The 22,663-nt window shown below is 44.4% G+C and overlaps 1 protein-coding gene across 1 annotated transcript in view; it reads left to right on the plus strand.

The window, feature by feature from the left end:
- The window catches only part of tenm3 (teneurin transmembrane protein 3), an 890,613-nt gene that overhangs the window by 715,364 nt on the left and 152,586 nt on the right, over positions 1–22,663 (plus strand). Inside the window, 2 exon segments of the mRNA XM_072677215.1 lie at positions 6,578–6,676; positions 9,594–9,832. Of these exon segments, the coding sequence (XP_072533316.1) occupies positions 6,578–6,676; positions 9,594–9,832 (338 nt within the window).

The raw sequence follows: 22,663 nt of genomic DNA on the forward strand, positions 1-22,663 counted from the left end.
GCTAAAAAAAAAAAAAAAAAAAAAAAAAAAAAAGGTTGTGATGTGGTGCTTCTTTCTTTTTTCAGGCAGGAAATAGCACCTTTCTTTTCAGTCAAGCGAACAGAAATCGACAGCCATTACGGGATGAAAGACGTGCACGTTTCCCCGTCGGAGTCAACTCGTGATTTGACCCAGGGGTGACCCCTGAGGCACTCCTCAAAAGCACACGTCTAAACAAAGCCTCGTCTAGGGCGAGCACTAAGGAAAGGTTCGACACTGATTGTGCCTGATTAGTGAAGCCCATTTAGATATCTGCTCGTTATCAGATATCATTGTAATTAAAGCAATCGGCTCATGAATATCATCTGAAAAGTTTAGCTTCACAGAGGCTACAGATTCTAGGAGCGCTGAGGGGGTGTTATTCGAGTGTCTTTCAGCTCTTATGCATGAATTATCCCCTGTATTAGTTATTTACGTATGGTAAAAAGAGTAGGTCTGTTACAGAAACCAGCCAAGTGTTTGGGGACACCAACGTATATTTGGAAAGACATCATAAGCATCATAATACATGTGCACCCATACCATGTTCATCAATTATTACCCAAATCCATCCCTGCCCATCCAAATGCCAACCCATTCATACCCATCTTTACTCATCAGTACCTATTCATAACCATCCCTATTCACCCCAATCCTTGTTAACTCCATCTATGCTCATCCATACCCATTCCAATGCCCATTCACAACTATATGCCCCATCCACAGCCATGCCCATCCATACCCATTAATTTTAATACCCATCTAAACCCATACCACTCAGTACTCATCAGTCCCCATACCAACCCATACCCATATGCCTCATCCATAGCCATCCCACTTCATCCTAGTCCATCCACACCTCTGTCATCTCCATCTATACCATCTATCTCCATCCATCCCATTCCATACCCATCAATTCCCATTCTAATCCATACCCATATGCCACATCTATACCCATTTATATACATTATCATCCTCATCCACACCCATATGCCCAATCCATACCCATTCCCATGCCCATCCATACTCATATACCCCATGCATACCTATTCCCATGCCCCTCTACAACCATATGCCCCATCCAAACCCAGACTATTCATACACATACACCAATCCAATTCCATATGCCCCATTCATACCCATTCCTCTTTATCCCCACCCATACCCATTCTTGTCACCCCGCCATCCCAGTCCATACACATTGATTCCCACACCCATGCCGCCAATACTTATCCATCCATTCCCATAGAAATCCATTCCCATATGCCCAATCCACAGCAATACCAATATACCCCATCCATACCCATATACCCCATCCATACCTATTCCCATGCCCCTCTACAACCATATGCCACATCTATACCCATTTATATACAATATCATACTCATCCACACCCATACCCATCCTAGTCACCCCCTCCCCATCCCAATCTATATCCATCCATTCCCACAGAAATCTGTACCTATATACTCTATTCATTCCTATACTCATCCATCCCCACCCATACCCCTATCCATCCATACACTTGTGCCTCATCCATACTCACACCCATCCAAACCTGTTCATACCCACATGCCACATCTCAACCCATACCCATCCGCACCATCCGTTCCCAGCCCTATCCACACTCATATGCCCATATCTATTGCCAGGCCCATCCGATCTACTCTACTCATCCCCACCCATCCCCATCCCTACCCACGTGCAGCCCGTCTAGCCTTCATTCAGCGTTACAGAATCTTGCTGTTTTCTCAAGCAAGCAGCTTCAGGAGAACCTCCTTTGATGCTTTTCCGACTGAAGAGGCACATATGCTGTGTCTGTATCGGCTGCTCAGAGAATTAGGAAATCAGAATGTCATCAGTGCAGTCAGATATGTCTAAACTTTTGACCGCTGCAGTACATGTTAAACGCGCTCACCGGCTGCTTTTCAATTCTTCTTAATTCTTTGGCTTTGGGTTTGAACTTTCCCATATAAACACATTCCCGTGTAGCATGTGGCGCAGTGCGATCAGACCAAAGCTGGTGGAAGCTGTTGAAAGCCTCGAGATCGCAGCTGATAGATGTTTTCTTTGTGGTGGGATTAGCCGAATGTAGCGCATGTTTTCGGGGTCAGCCGGCACAGTCAAAACACAGAGCGGGTGTGAGATGCCTGTGAGTGAATGTGTGAGCAGAGCCTGCTGCTTCCTCCCTCTCCTTTCTTTCGGCGCCTATAGGAACGCGGAGTGCAGCGTTTCTGTCTCTCTTTTTTTTTGTCCCTCGGCGCTTGGCGATGCCTTTTAAAGAAACTTCTCTGAAATGTTCAAACGTTCAGGAAGGCTCAGAGAAGCAAGGCATGGAGAACAGCAGCTTGAGTGAATAACAATAGGTTCTATTTGCATTTACCTGCACAATCAGATCCTGATGGCGCATTGTTTTTACACCATCTCTCTCTCTCTCTCTCCGTCCTACTGAAACTCTCTCTCTTCTCTCTCTCTTTTCTCATGTCTGTCTTTCCCTCCCTCCCTCGTTCTTCTTGCCGTCTGATGCTGAGTCGCGAGATGAATGTTGATGCGCCGCAGAGCCTGTTTATAGCCCCAGAATGAATAGTGAAGTCTATAAAATGTGGATTTATTTATATTGACACTTTTTATCTCCCTCTGAAGGCTTCCTCCCCTGTTCCTCAGAGCTTCAGATAGGATGTAATAAGCGTGGCTCCATATGATCTATGGGAGAGAATGAATGGATTGGGACCGGGGGGGGGGGTGATGGGGGGGGCATATGGTGGCTGCTGTCGTTTTTAGGGCAATAACCTCGCACTGTCACTGACTCATCACACCCGTCAACCACGCCCCATCCAGCGGCCCAGAAATAGCTGGCTGTTTTTAGTGCTAACTGGCTGCTTAAAATGGTTTATTTAACAGAAAAAAGGGATTTTACAGCTGAAACATAGATTACAGGTCTGATTAACTTCATTAATATTTAGTTTATTACGTTTTACAGCAAAACTATATTTAGATATATTGTAGCCATTGTCACAAAAAACCTTATACAAATAAAAAATCTCATAAAAATCTCAATTTTTGCCATTTTTAATTTTGTTTACATCATTTGAATTTCTAAATTTCATGATTTTTTTTCTTCTACTGAAAAGTTGCCAGTTTGGAGGTTTTAGTGTGTATTTATTATTTCATTTTGTATTATTATTTTGTTTTGATGCATATTTACAGTACCTGAATAGAAGTATAGTAATGTACATTTGATTGATAGAATTGAAAAAAATGTTTTGTACAGTTATCTATATTAATTAATTAATTTATTTATTTATTTTTGGGGGTTGTTATTATTATTATTATTATTATTATTGGACTGTTCAAATATTGGAAGTTTCACGGGAGATATTTAAAGTATATTAGAACCTTTATTTTGAAAAATAAAACCTCTAAGCAGAATGACACTGTAACTCCTATGAATGTAATGCAAAATATTAATAATAATTCATGAATGTTGATTGGACTATATTAATATATAATGAATCTGTTATTTAGTCATTCATCATATATAGTTAAATATTAAGGCAAATTATCAAATGAATTTGTTATTTTAACTTGATTTTAATTAGATTAATTTAAACTAGGAACTTTATTGATCCATTCATTTATTGATCTACTGGTGAGTGAACTGAACAAAAACCTGTTTACTTAATTTTTGAATTACTGTTAAATAAAATGAATTCATGTTTTACAGTAAAGCACAGTAAATCCAAAAAGACATGTTTAACTGCTCATCATATTATATTATATTATATTATATTATATTAAAAACCAGTAACAAAGATTTAGCGCATTATCTGATCAGTAATTATTAAGGCTGTGTTTTAGTGTCCTATTTGTTTTTTAAGGAGCAAAGAATTCCAGTATCATCTGATATTTACTTCAGTTAAATCTGAGCATTATGAACAAATCTGGGCCTCATGTCTCACAGTCTTAAAAATAAAGGTCCCCACATAGTTCTTGGCTTGGACTTTCTAGGAAAACTCTTCAATGGGTATTGAACCCGGGGTTCCTTCATTTGTAAAAATCCAGACCACATCAGAGTTTGAATGTGGAAGAGGTGATTTTTTATTATTTGAATTTAATAAAACATTATTGCTGAACATTATTATTCATTTCACTTCACCTGTTAGTGGTTTCAGTGTGCTGTGTGAGCATTGTGTGGTGTAGTAATACCTGTACAAATAAAAGTTTAAAATGCACCGATTTCCTTTAAAGGTTTTAGAAGCTGGTTTGCCGCTGTTCTCCAGTGCCAGGCACTTCTCCCCTATAGTCTCAGCTCCATTAAAGGTGTGATAAAACCTAATCATTTCAGTGGCTGAACAGACCTTTTGAACCATGTAGGTAGAAAAAGTCTATTAATGGTGCTACACAGTGAGCGGCTGAGATTTAATTAGCGTTAATCATTGTCATTTCGATCAGGTGAGTAAAATGGCTCTTAAAAGCGTCACGCCATTATTGGAGGATCAGTTAAAGTATGATTCCTCTTGTAGGCCGCTCAGCGCTGTCATCCAGCCCCTGATACAGATCTGCATAGCCCGAGTAAAGGGCATAAAAAGCGCTGTCATAACTCCTAGACAGGGACATACCCACATTCATAACGGGTGGCATTTACACTGATCAGCCACAACATTAAAACCACCTGCCTAATATTGTGTAGCCCTTCCCCCCTTGTGTACCCACCAAAACAGCTCTGATCCATCAAGGCCTGCAGTCCACAAAACCTCTGAAGGTGTCCTGTGGTATCTGGACGCCTTCAGACATTAGCATTAGCGTTAGCAGTTGTGAGGTGGGACCTCCCTGAGCGTCAGTAGTGAGCCTTGGGCGCCCATGTCCCTGTTTCCAGTTCGCCGGTTGACCGCTTGTCCTTGGAGCACTTTTGGTAGGTACTGACCACTGCGATAAGTGAAGTAAAGTCACTGTGATGAGAACCGCTATAATTGGGTCCAAAACTCACTGTAAGTGGTGGGGGGGGGGGTCAGCTAGGCTAACTAATACAATTGAAGGGGGTCAGCCTGACTGGCTAACTAGTAGCATGATAAATAATACAGGCCATGGAGTGGATCAGCATGCTAGCTACATCGACTGGCTAACGTATGGGGTCCTAAATGGACCTTCTGTAAGATGACATCAGAGGGGATAGGATGCACGTGAGCTGGACACCCAACGATGTCCTCCAAGCGTGTTCAGTGATGTAGCATCGGCAGCAGTTGGAAAGAAATGGGGTGGCTGGTTGCACACGTGTCAGTCCTCACCCTCCCACTGTCGGGAGCTTTACATGTGATAGGTGGAGAGTACTAATGAGAGGGGCTGGGGGGTAATTGGCTGTCTGTCTTTGAAAATATAAGCACTGAAAACTTGGAGTGGAGCTCAGGTCACAGGAACGTCACAGCACTGGTGGGTTATAAGGTCAGCTGAGGTCGCGGAGTGGCCTGTTCTGGGAATTGCCATCCTGAGCTGATCCTGGAATCTAATCAGAGAAGAAAAAAGGAGCGAATGAAGGAGGAAATGAAGGAGAAACTTGAGGGAGGGATTAAAAACGGAACTCCACATCATCTCCTCGCGTTTGATTACGGGGATTACGTCTCTTCTGAGGTTACACTTTAAGACGGGCTGTAATTAAAACCATACTTACCCCTCAACACACACACACACACACATCCTACACAAATCAAGGGTGTATTCTACCTTTTAGTCCACGTATGCCTCTTGCGATCTTGATCATTCCCAGCCTCTCTTTATCATTTACAATCACCTATCTACACTATGTGTCCGAATGTTTGTGGACACCCCATCTAATGAATGCATTTAGCTACTTTAAATTGCACCCACTGCTGACACAGATGTGCAAATGCACACATAAACACACACACAACTTGTCTAGTCCCTGGAGAAAAGTATTGCCAATACAATAGGCATCCCACAGGGTTCTATTTTGGGGCCTATGAAACTGATGCGAATTCTGACAGTAATGTAGTTTTGAGAGTGATGGAGTGTGATGAAGAGTGACTTTACATACTAGTCATAGGGGTTAATGTAGTTTATAGTATTTAAGTCACTTTGCAGCTTCTCTGCTGGTCCACTCATGATGAATTGTAAAGAGCGACTGGGGAAGGAACATGAAAACCATGACGTGGTGTAGATCTGATGATGTTGCTGTGTGGTTTACTGACTGTACTTTTAACAGTGTGTTGAGATATATCATTCATGAGGACACGATGAGCACATTTGAAGGATGGTGTGTTTGCTTGCTTGTGTGTGTGTGAGTGTGTGTGTGGCCTCCTAAGCATGTGTGCATTTCTCTCTGAGCGTGCTATCGTATTTCCATAGCTGAGTGATATCTGGAATCGCTTCTGTTCCCCAGCTTGTTCTGCCAAAACCGTGATTAGAGCGAGCGTGACTATCTAGTCAAAAGCCAGCCAGGAGCTCTGACGGCCCTCCTTGCTCTTCCTCATTCTCTTCTTCTTCCTCTTCTGTTGCTGCTGCTGCTGCTAATTGTTTGTCGTATCTCCCATCTCCCTAATGTAGAAAATTAACAAAGCAAGCAGTACTCCAAAACGGGCATGAGCGTCTGATAGAGATGGATGCGTATCCTCCCGTGGGCCACGAGGGCAGCTATGGAGACGGGTACGTGCCCACCAATCTTCCCACGGTGCCAGCTGCTGATGCCAAGTCCAACACTGAGCCAAAAAACTGCCCGAAAATCTGCTCCACGTGGAGAACCCCTGCATGTGCTCCCTCACTGTAACATCTCAATTCCTCGCTTGCCCTAACCCCTCTTGCTTGGCTGGTGAATACCAAGCACTAAAGCTCAGTCTAAGCTGGATTAGTTTTACCTGAGGAGGTCCTCAAGCTGCCCACCCCCACCCCTGCACCCACACACACAAATATAAATATTGCAATAAAGTAATCTGAAGGTTTTAAATGAGCAACAGTAATTTTTCTACAACCTACAGTTTGAGACCGTAGAGATGCTCACTGACGGCTCTTCCGCTGCCCCACAGCTCAGTGCAATAGGTGCCAATAGGTTCATCTAGTTGATCTGCTCCAGAGAGTCCTATTCTATTGGCAGTAGTTCTATACAGGGACTAGTCAAGCTGTGTATGTCGGTGTGTGTGTATTTGCACATCTGTGTCAGCAATAGGTGCAACTTAATGAAGCTGAATGCATTCATAAGAAGAGGTGTCCACAAACTTTTGGACACATAGTGGAGCGTGTTGATTTGTCCTTACTGAGGATGTGTTATGGCGGACTGCGGACTGCGGCCTGTCAGCCTGCGCTATCGGATGGAATTTGGGGTAATTACACACATACTTCGTCCCTTAACCAATCAGCCAGTCAAATCCCGACATGTTACGTTACACAGCCCCCCGTAGTACAACTAATCCAGCTCCAGCGGCGCTTCATAGAGACGATTGATTGGCAGTTGTTTCCTGCGTGGAAGCTTGCGGAGCCGAGATAGGGTTATGAATGATTACAGGTGTTATGAAAATCCACTCGTACGTAAATTAATTCGCCGTTTCTCCATAAATCAATTTAACGAACATTAAACAGTCCTTAATTCTTTAATTTGACTCGTGCTTTAATTGATATTCCGGTGTAACTAGATTACATTTCGGACTGCGTTATTACTCAGGCATGAAGACACTCAGGCCGCTGTATCGTCGCTCTGATTGGCTAAATTAATAAGCTCTGTTTTGCATAGAGACGGCAACAACTGTTCAATGTTCACAGCTTAAGTGACTCTCTCTCTCTCTCTCTCTCTCTCTCTCTCTCTCTCTGTGTTCATTAGAATGGTAGAGGCTTGTTCAGCGAGGTCATTAATTGGATTGGACGCTCAGTGTTGGCTGATATCGCAGCTTGAATCATTATTTGTCCCGTTGTCGTGTGTCTACATGCCTCGTTCTGTCACGTTTAAGAAGACCAGCAAACACACACACACACTCACGTGCACACACACACACACACACACACACACACTGCCATGCTGCTTTGGAGAATTGCTTGTCTTTGGGAGTGGTTGCTAATTGTTCACCTGTCGTAAAACGTGACGAGGGTCTGGTTTTGACAGAATCGGTGAAAAGAGCTGGAAAGCTCATCGGTTTAAAGGAGCGTCTTGACAGTTATGACAGCGTAATGATGAGTGACCTTCTGTTTGACCTCACAGATGTGTTTTTACAACTAGATTATACAAAACGCTCCAACTGGCAGCCAAAAGCATCTACCATGGCTTCTGTCAAGGGGTGGAAGGTGATGACACTTGACTGGGTCAGAACATCGCCAAATCAACATCACATCAACATCTGACCTGGTTTGCAGTGGTCAGAACCTACCAAAAGTGCTCCAATGGAGGACAACTGGTGAACCTACAGCTACAGGCTAATGCTCATGAAGGCCTCGCCCACCTCACAACTTATAAGACCTAAAGGATCTGCTGCTAACGTCTGAAGGTGTCCAGATACCACAGGACGGCTTCAGAGGTCATCTGTTTTGGTGGCAACTACACAATACTAGGCAGGTGGTGCTAATGTTGTGGCTGATTGGTGAATATATTATACTGTATATACATAAAGTATTTATATACACATGGGTAAGCCAAAACATTATGACCACCTGTTTTATATGCCGTTAGTGTCACCAAAACAAGCTGAACCTCAGAAGGTGGTATCTGTGGTATCTATATGTGGGGCTCATATGGGTGGAATATGGGCGAGGTGGGTTCCAGGTGGGTTCTCACAGAGTATGTTTGTGCATTTGTTGTTTTTACAACCATTGCAACCCACCTTAATGTCACATGGGTCCCATCTAGGCCCCATTTGCAGTGTATAACCAGATGGGGTTCAAATTTAACCCCTCTTGGTCCCGTCCCTGACCCTGATGGGCACCCATATGTGGGACTAACATGGAACCCATGGAGAAACCGTGCTGGTTCCCAGTTGTTAAGCTGGTCACACAGGCCCCACATAGGCAGGATATCTGGGTGACATTCTAAGTAGAGGTTCAGCTAAAAATCAAATTAATCGATTCAGTCGATCAATCAAGAAACAATAAATCGATAATGTAATTCTCAGGCCAACATCAAACACATCGACTACGAGAACCACCTGTTCAGATCCCAGACCTCCACACCTCTGGGAGGGGTCTTAATGTTTTGGCTCATTGTGGTGTATGTATATTTGTAGGTATTGGTTGAGGACTGAAAATACTGGCCTTCCTCCAGTAGAGCTCGTCCACGAAAGCTAACATGCTCACACACACACACACACACACACACACACACACACACACACACACACACACACCACAATGGATTGTTTATTTGTTTATTTGTTTATTTGCCTTCATTGTAATGAATAAATAAACACTACTGCTCAGATAAAGAGCTTTACATATCATTTCCCCAGATGGCTTAAGACTTGGCATGATGCCATATATAAACAAAAATAATAAGACTCTTATTAAAACTATATAGACGGTAAAAATTAATGTCAGTCTGTCTCTCTCTCTCTCTCTCTCTCTCTCTCTCTCTCTCTCTCTCTGTCAGGCACTTCCTCTTCAAGACAGGCACAGGAACGACCCCTCTGTTTAGCACGGCGACTCCGGGCTACACCATGGCGACGGGGGCGGTGTATTCGCCCCCCACGCGGCCACTGCCCCGCAACACCCTCTCCCGCAGCGCCTTCAAGTTCAAGAAGTCGTCCAAGTACTGCTCGTGGAGGTGCACGGCCCTCAGCGCCGTCGCCGTGTCCGTCCTGCTGTCCATCATCCTCTGCTACTGCATTGGTAAGACCAACATCCCGTCCGTTGCTGATCCCACCACACCTCCTGCTACTCCTCCTACTGTAATCCACCATGAGAGTGCTACAGCTCCGGGAGCACATACACATACATGTCCAAAAGTATCCGGACAGAGCCCATTGCTGACGGAGATCTTATAGAAGAGCACTGAGAAATAGATGAGTCAATGCGGAGATGGGTAAGAGGGCTTTGTGGGGTTCTCTGTGGAGAGTGATGATGATGATGATGGAGCTTCATCCTGTATCTTTAGGATGGGTTGGAGTGGCAGAACTAATCGTTTAGCATCAGCACCTGACCTCACTGGCTCAGACTTAGCTTTACCATTTCATTTACAACGCAGTGGTTCTAGGCAGTGGGCTCACTTGGGCTAGGTGGGCTTCAGGTGGGCTTGGATTTACATGTGTTGTTACTGGGACCCAGTTGAGCTTCCCAAATGGGCCACATCATTACAGCCCACAATAATCTCAATTTTGGGCCCAGTTTGCAGCGTGTATCCCAGATGGAGCCCATGCTTAACCTCTCCTGACCCCATCACTGACTGACCCTGGTGGGATCCAGGTGGGCATCCATATGTTCCATCCATGTTATCTGGGATAAGTTGCATGGGCAGAAGTAACAATCCGACCATGTCCATTCAGAACCCACCATAAACACACCAGCCACTCCTACTGTAACCCTCTGTCTGTATGGGCTGTACCCACACCTCACACACACACACACCTCACACACACACACACATCACACCTTCTCCGCCGTAGTGGACTGACACCTGCCTGATAAACACATGGCTGAGACGCAGACATGCAGTCGGACGAAGCCGCAGAACGTCTAGGTGCCGGCGTTTGGCGTGCAGACTCCAGTTTTAGAACCGGCTGATAATTAGCTCATGCATATTCATGTGTTTAGGTTTCGTCAGTCTGTCTGTGCTGTAGGTTCAGTATTTTTTTTCACACAGCTGTGCTGCGTGTTGGTATTCTAATGGGGCTGTAGTAGTGAACCGGGTTCTGTAGAAGTAGAATCTTTAAAAAAAGTGGGTTCTTTAAGGTTCTTTACTAAAGACAGTGGTTCTATACAGAACCAGAACAACTCAAAAAATATCTCAATAATAAATAGTTCTTTACCTGGTTGAATGGTACTTCATAACCAAGGAATCCTCTTGTAGATGGTTCTTTAAAGAACCCCCTTTTAAGTACTGTCTGTCCATCTATTCATCCTCCCACCTGCCTCTTCCTGGACAGGCACTGGGTCGGTCCACTAGGCACGAGGCAGGAACACCCCCCAGGGCGACAGTCCATTTCAAGGCTTTTTCTTACACACGTTTAAAAAAGGGGTTCTTCAAGTGTTCTTAAGTAAATTAAGTGGTTCTGTTCAGACCCATTAGAACTCAGGAGAACCCTTGGTAGGCTTATTTTTTATTTATAGGAGTCAAAGAACCCCTTTTCTGTACTAAATAAAATCATTTTAGCTTACATATGTTTAAAATATGGGTTCTTCATTAAAAGCACCAGTTCTTTGCAGAATCAACACTCCAAGAACCAATGATTAGTTATCTGGTTAAAAGGTTCTTCAGATTAGTGAAAATTTTAAAAAGCAGTTCAGTGTTGCACCAAAACAGGTTCCACTAATGTTCTTTGGCAAAGAACCCTGTTTCTATATTAAATAGAACGTGTTTTGCATAGGTTCTTTAGTAAAGGTAATGGTTCTAAACAGAACCAAGACACTCAAAGAGCAGTATGGATGTTTCGTCTGGTGAAAGGGTTCTTCGGATTAGTGGAAAGCCTTTTGAAAGCTGTTCAAGTCAAGTCAAGTCAAGTCAAGTGGGCTCTTATTGTCATTTCAACTACATACAGAGTACACAGTGAAACGATACAACGTTCCTCCAGGACCATGGTGCAACATAGACACAGTGCATACAGAACACAAGTGCAACACAGTACAAGTGCAGACAGACAACACAACACAGTACAGACAGAGGATAATAAATAATTAGGGGTAGTGTGCAAATTATGGCTGGTGTGTTTATGGTGTGTTCTGAATGGACATGGAGTGTGCAATACATATTGAGTCCAGTGAGGTAGTAAAGTTATTTGGGCAAAATGCTTCCCATACTGTCTGGGGTAAATGATTGTTAGTGTGTGTGTGTGTGTGTGTGTGTGCATGTAACAGAAAAGACATCAGTTCAGAAGTTGAGTGGAGTTGAGGAGTCTGATGGCTTGTGGGAAGAAGCTGTTGCAGAGTCTGGTCGTGTTGGGCCGGATGCTGTGGTACCTTCTTCCTGATGGCAGGAGGGAGAACAGTCTGTGTGAAGGGTGGGTGGAGTCATCCACAATGCTGGTTGCTTTGCGGATGCAGCGGGTGGTGTAAATGTCCATGACGGAGGGGAGAGGGACTCCGATGATCCTCTCAGCTGTCCTCATAATGCGTTGGAGGGTCTTGCGGTCAGAGGCTGTGCAGGTCCCAAACCAGGCAGTGATGCAGCTGCTCAGGATGCTCTCTATGGTCCCTCTATAGAAGAGGGTGAGGAAGTAGAGACGCTGCTGGGCTTTCTTGGCTGTAGAGCTGGTGTTCAGGGACCAGGTGAGGTTCTCCGCTAGGTGGACACCAAGGAACTTGGTGCTCTTAACGATCTCCACAGCGACAAAAATGGCTCCACTACTGTTATAAGTCAAGGAACTCAGTACTATATAGAACCCTTTTAGCCTAGAGTGTGGTACTTCTGCACACGCTAAAAAGAACTGAAATAGTTCTTTGACTCATAACAGAAGTGGAACCCTCTTTGGTGCCATATAGAACCAAGTTTTGCATGGAAATAAGCTGTCGTCCTCTCCAGCTCTTACAGCAGCAGTGCTGCACCTTTAAAAAAAGTGGGTTTTTCAGTGGTTCTGTAAAAAGGGCAATGGTTCTAATCCTTGGAATGCATGAATGGTTCTTTGCCTGGTTAAAGGGTTCCTCCTTATAGTGGGAAAACTGTTGTATGTGGTTCTTTAAGAAAAGAATATGGGTCCGTACTGCACCCACAGTAGGTTCTGCTGCTTTTGGTACTATGTAGAACCTTTTTTGTCCAAGTGAATATGTATATAGTGCCTGGCTGTCCCATAACTTAACACACACACTGAGTGAAGAAGCAACAGGTGGTTGTTATTGTCTCTGTCCAGCCGGTCTCGACTTCCTGTCGGAGCGCCTGCATCTCTGCGAGACATTCAATTTTTTTTTTTTTTTGAGGGGTGGGGTTGCTATGGAAACCTAGCTGCGGCCGTACGCCCGGTTGCCATGGCAACCTCCGCCAAACTCATCGCTCCACCGTCTCGCTTTTGTGTGCTGCTTCGAGCCAGGGTTTGATTAGGATGGCTGTGAGTCGCCTCAGTGCCTTCCCTCCCTAACCCACACACACACACTTATACACAAGCACACAGTCTTGTTACAGATCCAGAATCAGGATCAGGCTTCGGCACGCTTTCACACCGCTCTGCTTGATCTGGCTTTATTGAAGCCTTCTGTGTTCACTGTTTGAGCTGTTCCCATTGTTTACGTCCTCTTTCAGCTTTGTCGGACCCCCTCAAACCGAGCCCGTGGGTGTCATGCTTCATACAGACACTCGAATTACTCGTGTCGAGTCAAATTTATTTGAAGGACAAAAACAAAGGAATCGAATAAGACATGTAACCCCCAAGTATGCGAAACAAGGCCCACAGTGCAGCGGGACCCCCTCAAAGCTGGGGGGAAGAAGCCTTGGGACTCACAACCCATCCTAATAAATGCCATGAGGTCACCTTAACACCACATACACTACCTGGACAAAAGTATTGGGACATCCACTGTATCTACCACCTCATCATCCCCAACTCAACCCATTCCATTAGTACTGTATCCATCATTCCAGAGATCACAGTTCCTCCACTGCTCCACAGCTCAATGCTGGGGGGCTTTTTACCCCTCTACTAGCCCACGCCTGGCATTATTAGGTTCATCTAGTTGATCTGCTCCAGAGAGTCCTATTCTATTGGCTGTGCTTCTTCTCTACAGGGTCTAGACAAGCTGTGTGTGTGCATTTGCACATCTGTATCAGCAATGGGTGCAGCTTAAAGCAGCTAAATGCATTGATTGATTTGAAGGGGTGTCCACAAACATTTGGACGTACAGTGTAAGTCCATTGTGAATAGAATCTATTTTTGCTGATTATTGAACCTGGACAAGTCGAACAACCATCTGAAGGCTGAAATGGTTCTTTGCCTGGTCGTTTTATGTAGTTCTCCGGTACTCGATAGAACCCTTTTTGCATACACATCTTAAAAAATAGCCTTCCTTCTGGGGTTTTTAGTAAAGGCAATAAAAGATGTGTTATTTCCTCTATAAAAGTTCCTGTTATTGAGCCGTGAGCTGTTGGGCTGTACAGTAAATGTAAGCCTTATGGCTGCAAAGCAACTTTCTACTTTCTAAGACAACAGTATATAAATGGAGGAATAAACATCTGAACACAGCCAAACCCTCAGGCCTGCAGAGCGAGGCTGCTGGAGAGCACAGCGTTATTGATATTCAATACACACACACACACACACACACACACATTCTTAGCTATAGCATAAGAGTGTTCTTCCCTGAGGCCGTTTGTGTAACATCTTTAAACCGTCGGAGAAACAGAAAATTGGAGATAAGGGGAACAAGAGACAGAAAGGAAATGAGATAAACCTTAGATGTACAGTATATACACACAAACACACACACACATACAAGCATGCATATATATATATATATATATATATATATATATATGGCTTGTAAATATAGTGGAACCCTTGCTGGTGCTATATAGAGTCATTCTAAAGATCAAAGAACCCTATTTATTTAGCCTATTTAAACAAAAAAGGGTTCTATGAGTCGTCATGGTTTTAAATAGATCCAGTAACTTAATTAAAGAACCTTTGAAGATCCTGCTCTTAAGGGTGTACTGTGATTCCTTAAACAGTCTGTAGCTCCAGGCTAAAGCAGCTGCCTATACACTTACTATACACCGATCAGCCATAACATTAAAACCACTGCCAGATGAAGTAAACAACATTGATTATCTGGTTTTAGTGGCACCTATATATGAGCTTGTCTTTCAGTAAAGAGCGATTGATGTATCTAGAGCCTTCAGGAGGCCAAAAGTGGTCCCAACCACTGGACATCAGATCTACCAGTGAAGTCCGAACCAGTAAAAGGGTCAGAGCTGTTTTGGTGGTGGGAGATACCTGCACAGTATTAGGCAAGAGGGTTTAATCCTTGCCGCTTCAGCCTGGAGCTATGGATGAGTAAAAGAGTCCATGTACAAGCTTAAAATCAGGCAATCAGGCAGGTGGTTTTAATGTTATGGCTGATTGATGCTTCAGCCTGGAGCTATTGAAGGGTAAAAGAGGCAAAGTGCACCCTTAAAAATGGGTTCTTCAAAGGTTCTTTAGCAAAGACAGTGGTTCTATGTAGAGCTAGAACAAAACTGGTCCCAACAACTGGAGATCAGATCTACCAGTGAGGTCCCAACCAATGGCAGAGGCCAAGCCTTGAATGGTCTGAGCTGTTTTGATGGCATGTAGAACCTACACACAATCAAGCAGGTAGTTTTATTGTTATGGCTGATCTGCGCTTCGGCCTGGAGCTATGGAGAGCTATGGATGGGTTGAAGATTCAGAGTATGTCCTAAAAAATGGGTTCTTCATGTGTTCTTTAGCAAAGATAGTGGTTCCTACTGGTGACCAACCCAGTATCAGACAGGTGGTATTAATGTAATGGCTGATTGATGCTTCAGCCCGGAGCTATCAAAGGGTAAAAGAGGCAAAGTACACCTTTAAAAATGGGTTCTTCAAAGGGTCTTTGGCAAAGACAGTGGTTCTATGTAGAACCATGACAAGCCTCGAATGGTCTGAGCTGTTTTGATGGCATAAGTAGAACCTACACACAATCAGGCAGGTTGTTTTAATGTTATGGCTGATCTGCGCTTCGGCCTGGAGTTATGGAGAGCTATGGATGGGTTGAATATTCAGAGTATGTCCTAAAAAATGGGTTCTTCATGGGTTCTTTAGCAAAGACAGTGGTTCTATGTAGAACCATGACAAAACTGGTCCCAACAACTGGAGATCAGATCCACCAGTGAGGTTCCAACCAATGGCACAGGCCATACTTCAAAGGGTCAGAGCTGTTTTGGTGACACAACGATGACCTACCCAGCAACAGACAGGTGGTATTAATGTTATGGCTGATCGGTCCACATATGCTATCTAAATAGGCCCCTCAGCACAAAGACCCTCCCTTCAGTGTAATCTTCCTTGGAGCACACTTCAGTTAAATGTATGCAGAAGCTGTTGCTGTTTACTGAAGGCCCATTCATCAGCTCCAGTGGCAAGTGGTGTCCACTTTAATCCAGAGAGGGGGAAAAAAGGCTGAAATAAGAGCTCGCCACGGGAACCTGATGAATTTTCATTTTCTTTTCTGCTCCTAAAAGGAACTAACTTACAACTTACTTCATTTTTCATTTTGAAATATAGATGTTTTCTGGGTGAGCACGGATGAGAAACTGCGGAGCGCGGCGGCGAGAGATGCTGCGTCATTCCTTTAAATAAAACATTGTTTTTGTGTTTATTAGTTATTTATCAGTCAGGAGTGAAGATATTATTTGTAGCAGGACTGAAGCTCAAACTGTTTATTCATTATTGATATCCAAAAAGACCGAGCAGTTACACCGTATGTCCAAATGTTTGTGGACACCCCTTCTAATAAATGCTTTCAGCTGACATAGATGTACAAATGCAAATGCACACACACACAGCTTATCTAGTGCCTGCTGGTAGAGTAGGCACCACCATGCCAGGCGTGGGCTAGAAGGGTATAAAGCCTCCCCCATCTGCAATGATGGTGGTGGAGCTCCATCCAGTACTTTTGGGATGGGATGAGTTGGGTGGTGATCATCATCCAACATCCCGACCTTACCAACAACACTCTTAGTGTTGGCTGAATGCAATCAAATGCTCACTGCAGCGCTTTGAAAGCCTTCTTCCCTGGACAACAGAAGCAGTTACTCCAACAAAAGCAGGATAAACAATGAAAGCGCAGGTGTCCCAATACTTTTGTCCACAGCTTATAAGTAGAGTGTTCTCCTGCAAACGTCTCAAGGTTTCTTCTGAGATTAAATTTAAGTTTTGACAGGGAGTTTGCCCCTGCTGGCCTTCTGAAAAGGCCGAACACTAGCTGTCGGAACATTGCTGTGAAGAGGATTTGATTGCGTTCAGCCCCAAGAGCGAGAGCATCTTTTTTTAGCATCAGTCAATGAGTAGGTGTCCCAATATTTTTGTCCAAATAGTCTAGACATGTGCTCCAGCCTGATGGAGGGAAGCATGTTTGAGTATTTCCAAGAACTTGCACGTATGTTCACCTGAACCTTCTGCCGAAGCTCACCAAGTCTCTTATGCCAATCAGCCGTAACATTAAAACCAGCTAAAGAACTGAAGAACACTGAGGATCTGGTTCCAGAGGCTCCTGTCTGTCATTGGGTGGATCTACTACACATTAGGCAGTGAGTGAACAATGGGTGATGGAAGTGATGAAGCAGGGAAAATGGGCGAGCCAAACTGTGATGTTCTAGACATTGACTGGGTCAGAACCTCTCCAAAACATCAGCCAGGTCTTGTCAGTGGTCAGCACCTACCAAAAGTGCTCAGCAAGAAGGTCATGGGCTCCCAAGGCTCATTCATTCTCATGGAGGTCCCGCCTCTCAACTTACAGGACTTACAGGATCCGCTGCCTGATGTCTGAAGGTGTCCAGATAGCACAGGTCGTCTCCTGGAGTCCATGCCTGGACTGGAACCACACTACATTGGGCAGAACCTCCAGAAGGCCCAGAGGGACTTTTTTTTTTTGGTCCCAGAAATCCAATTTGCCAGTGAAGTCCCAACCAATGGTAGACCTGGTTTGGCTGTTTCAACCCAGAGAACAATTTTGATTGGTCAATTTGCCACAAATTTAACCATTTTGTGTCCAACCAGAACTTAAATGATGGAAGAGTGGAATGAGACTTTCAGACAAGCATCAAACATGAAGCAGTGCTCTCCCTCTCTCTCTCTGTCTCTCTCTCTCTCTTAGTCTCTCTCTCTGTTTGTATTGAGCTGTATGAGAGAGGCTGTTTAGCTCAAATATAATAAAAAAATAATAATAACCCTGATTGTTTTGAAATACAAAGACAAAACTCTGCAAAATATCAAAACACAAATCTCATTAATGTAACTCCAGCTGAAGAAGACAAGAGCACCGGGTGGATTAATAAAGGGCATTATTTTAATGGGTTATATTAAACCTATAATAGCCAATACTGTGGCTGCTCCAGCCTTATTAATCATTGCAGAAGGCTGGTCAAGGAAAACAGTCCACTAATAGGATACTAGACATGTCTGTGACAGTTATATAAGCCAGTGGAGACCCTCAGGGCCTCCAGTGTGACTAAATACACCAAACGGACAAAAGTATTTGGACACCTGTGCGTTCATTCATTGTTTCTTCTGAAATCAAGGGTATTTTACCCTGCTTTTGTTGGAGTAACTGTCTGAAAGGCTTTCTGTTGGTTTTGGAGCAGCACTGCTGTGAGGATTTGATTGCATTCAAAGACAAGAGCATTGTTAGTGAGCTCAGGATCAGTGTTGATAATGATCACCACCCCAACTCATCCCATTCCAGACGTACTGGATGGAGCCCCATAATCAGAGAACACAGTTCTTCCACTAATTCACAGCTCAATGCTGGGGGGTTTTATACCCCTCTAGCCCACGCCTGGCATTATTAGGCAGCATGGTGTCAAAAGGGTCATCTACTCTATGAATGGGTGCAACTTAAAGCAGCTAAATGCATTAATTTGAAGGGGTGTCCACAAACATTTGGACGTACAGTGTAGGTCTATTGTAAATAGCATTTCTCTACAAGGCCTAGACCCGCTGTGTAGATCATTGCATTCATTAGAAGGGGTGGACATATAAGCCGTGTCCCAATTCAGGGGCAACACCCTTCCAAAGGCATAGACTTAGAAGGCTGTGTGGACCGTGAAGGCCGAGCGATGTCCCTGGCTGTATCGTTACATTGCATCACGAAACGCTGTCCCTGTCACCTAGCAACCTTGACGGCTGCAGTTGGCATGCAGTGAATTTCGGGACCTGTTGGCTGGCGAAGCATCCACCCATTTGGATCTTTCATTGGCATGGAGAAGAAGGACGAAGGAGGTGTTTCTCAGCCGCATACGAAGTGGCCTTCGGAATGGGACATTCTGACGCAACAAGTAGGCAAATGCAGCCTCTGAAGGGTGCAGCCCCTGAATTGGGACACAGCTTAGTATATGTATATACCCCTTCTAATGAACACAATGATCTACTTTAAGCTCCACCCATTGCTGACACAGCTGGTCTAGGCCTTGTAGAGAATACTGCCAATAGAATAGGACTCTCTGGAGCAGATCAACTAGATGGACCTATTGGCACCATGCTGCCTAATAATGCCAGACGTGGGCTAGTAGGGGGGTATAAAGCCCTACAGTGTCTATATAGGTTAACGGTCCTTCAGTAGAGTTTCCTCTGTTACTGCGTTAGACTGTTATCCCAGGCTTTGAGGATATGGGCCTTTTTTAAAGTTAAGACCTGAAGTTGACTTGTTTATTTATTTATATATTTATTTATTTATATATTTCTATCTCTTATGAATTACTCCTATTAATTATTCCCTTATTTTACTCGTCCTCATAGCCTCTCCATCTTGTTGTCAATACTAGTCCTTTTCCCCTTTTCTTGCTTTTTTTCTTATGGCTTTCCAATAACGACCCCAGTCCTCGTCCTCCTCCGCTCTGATCCACACTTAAGTGCGCGCGTGGAGTTGTTATTTGTTATTTATTCACTCTTTATTAGCAGTAGTTTGCAGTGCGGTCCTGATGAATGTGTTTTGGTGGTCTCTGCGGGGTCCCGCGGCCGCTCTCATCATTACTGAGCATTAAGACCAGTGAAGATTCACGCAGCGGGGGCTTTAAGAGCGTCCGCAAAATTATGGAAATATATGGACGGTTAATCATCACGGCGCCCTGTAGGGGACAAACATTATCAGCCCCACTCCCCAAAAAAATAAAAAACACATCCCCGGTCGCTTTCTTCTCCTTTCTTCTGATGCTCCTTTCTGAGTCCCAGCCCAGCTTTCATCATCAAACCTCATTATCCTGCGCCGTGTTCAGCGCCGGGAAAACTCCATCCAAATCAGCCAGAGCTCTAACTTTTATCAAACTTTGCCATATCTCTGCTGGACCTTGTGTGTGTGTGTGTGTGTGTGTGTGTGTGTGTGTGTATTCCTAACCGATGACTTTGACCCCTCAGAGCCGTCACTGAATCATCAGCACACACTGGGAGATAAAGCTCAGAGGGGGAACCTATCAGAATCTGCATTCCAGTCCAGTCAGGTTTAATAATACAGCTTTACAGAGTGCTATGGTTGCTATGGTATACCAGGTGGATGCTATATGGTTGGTTGGTAGCTGCTAAGTGGTTACTATGGTAAGTGTTTGCTATGGTGCTTGAAGGTGGTTTTACTATGCATGGTTGCTATGGTATCACTAAGTGGCTGCTAGCTAGGTGTTTAAGTGTTGGTAGGTGGTTGCTATGTCAGATTTCAAGTCAAGTCAGATTTATTTGTAGAGCTTTTTACAACTGTTGTCGTCACAAAGCAGCTTTACATAATTAGTACTTAATAAAGGACAGAGACCGAGAAGAAAGAAGAAATAACATGAAGGGTCAAAGACCCCCGTGAGCAAGCCAACGGCGACAGTGGCAAGGAAAAACTCCCTCAGAGCTGGAGGAAGAAACCTTGGGAGGAACCAAGACTCACAAGGGGGACCTGACCCGTCCTCCTCTGGCCAGAACTATTTATACATTAATGATAAAAATTACCAAAGCAGATACAACAGAAAGTTAATAGTGGTGATATTAATAGTGTCAGACAGCCACGAGTCCATCTAGGTTTCAGCACGGCCACCAAACAGGCAGCAGCGGCAGGCGGGTGAGCCATGGGTGGTGGCGGGTTGGTAGGTGGCAGCTGGTTAGATGCAGGTAGAGGGGACCTCAGCGGGCAATCTTCCTGCAGGTCGGGCTGGGTGGCCATTTACTCGAAGAAGGTAAAGAGAGAAAAGTTAGTTCTAAGAGGAATTTTATGGAGGGCAGAGAATGTTGAGAATCAGCATCTGGGTATGTCTGACGACTCCGGCAGGTCTGATTATCACTGCATAATTTAAAGGAGAGAGCCAGAAGGTAACACGGACACGGGCGTACCCTGAGAACACCAGCATCTATCTGCTCCACCGTCAACAAACCTGAGTGATCGCGTGTAAGCAGCGAGACGACAGCTCCAGCATCTCAGTGTACTACAATTCCCTGGGTCCGCGAACCCCTGGACCTGCAGCCCTTATCTAAGAAACATTAATTACCAAAAGCTGAACTAAACATATAAGTTTTCAGCTTAGATTTAAAGATTGAGACTGTGTCTGAGTCCCGAACATTATCTGGAAGGTTATTCCAGAGCTGGGGGGCTTTATAAGAAAAGGCTCTTCCCCCTGCTGAGGTTTTCTGAATTTTGGGAACGAGTAAGAGGCCAGCACCCTGAGATCTAAGTAGTCTTGATGGTTCGTAATATACAATAAGATCCTGCAGGTACTCAGGAGCGAGGCCATGTAGGGCTTTATATGTTAATAGAAGAATTTTGTATTCGATACGGAATTTAACTGGGAGCCAATGAAGTGCTGATAGAACTGGACTGATATGGTCAGATAGTTTTAGTAAGGACTATGGAGTTTCTTAACGGTTGCTGGAACGTTGCTATGGGGTTACTAACTGGTGTTGCTAAGTGGTGGCTATGGTCTTGCTAGGTGGTTGCTATTACATTGCTAGATAGTTGCAGCACCAGTTAGTACCCCCATAGCAACACCAGTTAGTACCCCCATACCAACACTCTAGCAAGACCATAGCCATCACTTAGCATCACCAGTTATTACCCCCATAGCAACATCCTACCAACACTAAAGCACCTAACTAGCAACCACTTAGTGACACCATAGCAACCATCCATAGCAAAACCACCTTCCAACCACCTACAAGCAGCACAGCAAACACTTACCATAGTAACCACTTGGCAGCTACCAAGCAACCATATAGCATCCACCTGTGTTGCTAAGTGGTGGCTATGGTCTTGCTATGTGGTTACTATGGAGTTGCTTAATGGGTTCATAGTTAGTGGCTAGATGGTAACTAGATAGTTGCACGTTGGGTGCTGTAGTGCTGCTAGTGGTTGCTGGGGCGGTGCTAGGTAGTAGCTAGGCAGTTCCTATGGTATTCAAGATCATTGCTGTGGTGTCTCAGATGGTTCCTAGGGTGCTGCCAAGTGGCTGCGGTGGTACCCCATGTGCAGGAACTATATGACAGTGATCCGGTAGTTACAGTAGTGTTGGACTGATGTTAGCTAGAACAGTCTGCAGTCTGCGGAACCCAGGGAACCCCACTCAGGGTGTTTATATAGAGGTTTATGGGTGTTAATATGTGTGTGCAGGGTGTATAATAGGTGTGTATTCGCAGTGCAGCTGTGTTTACAGACAGGTACTCCGCCCCATATAAGGGTGTATGAGATGTTTTCCACAGCTGCAGTACGAGCGACTCCAGCGCTGAGTCTCAGGTGATCTTACCTGCGGTTGTTTTGATTGTGTACTTTAGAGAAAATAACTGATGCTGAGTTGCAGATTGAACAGTTTTAGAAAGAGAGTAGCAGAGTGAATCACGCTCCGTGTGT

This window comes from Salminus brasiliensis, chromosome 4 (genome assembly GCF_030463535.1).
Source record: "Salminus brasiliensis chromosome 4, fSalBra1.hap2, whole genome shotgun sequence".
Taxonomy (NCBI): domain Eukaryota; kingdom Metazoa; phylum Chordata; class Actinopteri; order Characiformes; family Bryconidae; genus Salminus; species Salminus brasiliensis.